Source organism: Opisthorchis viverrini, assembly GCF_000715545.1.
Source record: "Opisthorchis viverrini unplaced genomic scaffold scaffold56, whole genome shotgun sequence".
In the NCBI taxonomy this organism is placed as follows: Eukaryota; Metazoa; Platyhelminthes; class Trematoda; order Opisthorchiida; family Opisthorchiidae; genus Opisthorchis; species Opisthorchis viverrini.
Window position 1 is genome coordinate 355,587 of NW_008752000.1, and position 3,301 is coordinate 358,887.

The window sequence follows — 3,301 nt, forward strand, 5'->3', positions numbered from 1 at the left end:
AAACGCTTGGGTGCTGTCGGTGCTACTCGCCTTCCAGGATGGGGACCGCGTGATCCTCACTGTGCCTGGTTGGAGACACTACAAGTTATGGCTGCCAACTGATGTCAGTGGCGTTCCTGTTGTCAGTTTATATCCAGATCGCCTGAGTGAGTGTCTGGGGGTATAGACAACTCGGAATGATTGTGTTAAGCTAGCACTAAGTCCGTTCCCCATCCATCTTTATTCTTTTCTTTACAATAAGTCTACCAAATAAATCATGGTTGTACGGCAGTGAAGCATCGGTGTTGAACACTGATGTCATGCTGTCGATGATGGTGATGATGATCCTTCAGGTGCGGGATTCACATCACCAGACCTGGCTCTCAGGAAGAAGACTCACTCACTTTGTGAGATTTTTCTTCCTTTGAGCTACTCATGCGGTGTTGATTGTGAGAGAGGATTTCACCAGAGACTTCCTCCTGGCCGAGGTTACCTTAAGCTCATACCAAAGCTATGTATTCTTTCTCAGATTTTACCTGAATTCTTCACAATATACTTGTAAGCAGCAGTTCTCAAGCACTCTATTGATTGGCTTCAGTCCCACTTTAATTTTCGTGGGCCTTTTGTTATAAAGAATGAGGAAGAAGAGCATTGCGTACCGTTTGAAAGAACACCAAAACTGATCATTTCCGGTCGCTCTGTGTAAATGCCTTCGATGGAGAAGATCCTAAAGATGGCTGAGATCTGTGAGGGGATAGCACTATGTCATGGAGAACTAACCGTGTGTATATGTACGGCGAAGACCGCTGGTTCTATCTCGAAACACCCTTCGTGCGGTAAAAATTCACAGAAGACAAAGAACAACGGGGTCAGTTTTTATCGGGGATACCAACCACACCCAACGAAGATGAGAAGATCAAAGATATCACTTTCTACGTAGCCGTTCGTGAAGCAATTAGCACTCACGGATTCATCCTGTACTCAATGCTGGACATCCAGCTGATCTAGATGACCGATCTGAGGGGTAATCTTAGTGGTTCACTTTCCATTGGAATAGGTCCAGTTGACGGCAGTTTCTCTGAAAGTAAACTGTTTTAAAGCCGTGACACAGCCTGATAAAGCTTAGCGTTAAAAGTACAACGCTTTTGTCAACGGATTCATTGCACGAGATGAATCCACGCACTGTTAGGGGCAAGATGTGCCAGAGTGATTTTTCACGCAGCCACTCACTGAGATCAGATGATTCGGCTATCTGTCGATTCCGTGGATCACAGAGCCGCGGTGTGTGTGTGCACGCACAATTCATGTGGATGTACTTACCACACAGGGATCCCCATTAGGAAAGTTGGTTAAAACAGACCTACCTCGTTCTTTCGCTTTTGCGTCAGTACGTTTTTCCTGGCACTTTCTGCTCCAGAGTTTTCTCGGGAAAGGTCACTGATTTCACCGGAACTCTCCGTGTTACACCGCCGACCGCTTCTCAGACATGGTAACGTGAAAGAGCGTTTTCCCAGCCCCGTGCCATGACTCCTGCCTGATCTCCCAACTTTTCCTTTGATCTTCTTCCCCCCATTGGCTCGCTTACTGACCGGTTCTGCCGTGAGTTTGCACTGCGTTTTCAAAATTTCAAAACCTTTTGTGTCATCCACATTGAAAAGGAGCTCGTTCTGGGCTCCAACTTCCAGTTCAGGTTCACTATCTGAATTTGAGTCAGATGAACTGAAATAAGACATAAATAAGACGTTGGAAAGGTGAGTCGTTCAAAAAACAATTGTAGAAACAGATAGTTCTGGGAAGAATCAATCACTTATCGACTGAATCTGTCTACTGCTCAATGCAGACTACTGAGCAAGCTAATCACGTGAAAAGTCTTTATCGATTTGCCGCTCTTGAGCTAACTTGCAGGGGCACGATTTTTATTGGACAAGATTGTATCCAAACGCAGAGAAAGATTCATGAAAATTTGCCAACAGGGCTTGCTTGAAAGGCGCTGCTCACCAGCATCAGCACTGACAGAAAAATCACTTAAGAACGGCGGTAATTTACTGTTTTAAAATCATATCAGTTTATTTGAATAAAGCTTTATAATAGAAAGATGAAAGAAATGGGACTAAAATGTCTGCTGAAAGAACTAAACCATTGGTGATTCGACTGAACTTGGTAAAGTGTCTTCGTAGCTCGGACGAGTTGGCTGTTGATCTCTTCGCCGCAAGCCAGTTGTCAAGTCTGGCGAACAGATCAACAGCTCAGCAACCCATCTACTCACCCAGGCAACGAATAGTTCGACACAACACCATTGTGGAACCCGCCTCAGATGAGAGGTCCCTTTCCTGTGAGGCCGTTACACTAGTATGGTGAGGAAATACGATCAAGTCATTTGTCAAGTTCGGCGAACAATTTAACAGTCACCTGATCAACAACCAATAAACTCAACCGAGTTACCCACATTTCGACAGCGAACCTCATTAAATAAATCTATCGAACTTATTTGTGGTGTCACAAGAAGGAAGAAGAATTGACCCACTTTTGAATCATTCAAAAAATAAATCCAGTTGTTTGTTTTTGTCGACGGTTCTTCTGAGCATCAGTTTGAACTCGTCGTAGGTCACAGGGCGGTGGAATATTTGTAACCGATTTCGGGGCTCATGCAAGTTTTAATCTCAAACTATTCACAAATCAATTCTTATAAATGTCTAGCCTGTGGGAACCAATAAAAACGTCTGATAGAATGCACCACAAAATCTCTTTAGAAGAGACCATGGATTTTTACTCAGGGTGCAATAATGAGGCACGATGACTGGCTTGGTCATCATGGTGGCTAGTTCTGGTAGACTAATGTCAACAAAATACGAGCCCCCCGCAGTCGCGTTCACACCACTAGCCCAGAGGTCGCGGGTTCGAAACTCTTTAGAGTTTCGAGAGGTGCGCAGTGCTGATGAATCCCAATAAGGACTGAGCAGTTTTACGCTGCTTGTGAGCTTAGATTGGCTTCACTTACGGGGTGGAATCTCCGTTCAAATTTCCCAACCGTCTTCACCTTACCAACATTACCTTTTGAATCGCTCAAACTACTTCGATAGTCCTTGTCTGGCTTCAGTATTCTTGAGCCGCATTCGGATAGTTGTATTTCACAAGTTCCCCTTAGTCATTTTTATAAGTAAACAAAATGTACGCTTACGGTTATTTCCAAATTAAATTGGTGTGAGTGGAGTACTCACTGAGAGCTCGTCTGCGATACTCCTCATGCCAATGTAAACTGAACTGGTAAGTTCAAACCTTACTTTGGAAAATTGTCCAGCTGTAGCACCCTTTCTGTGCCTAG

The 3,301-nt window shown here is 44.3% G+C and overlaps 1 protein-coding gene across 1 annotated transcript in view; it reads right to left on the reverse strand.

Annotated features, from left to right (window-relative positions):
• The window catches only part of T265_10194 (hypothetical protein), a gene marked incomplete at both ends in the record, with an annotated part of 89,632 nt that overhangs the window by 7,408 nt on the left and 78,923 nt on the right, over nt 1–3,301 (reverse strand). The window contains one exon of the mRNA XM_009176490.1: nt 1,344–1,698. Coding sequence (XP_009174754.1) covers nt 1,344–1,698 — 355 coding nt within the window. The remainder of the gene's footprint in view (nt 1–1,343; nt 1,699–3,301) is intronic.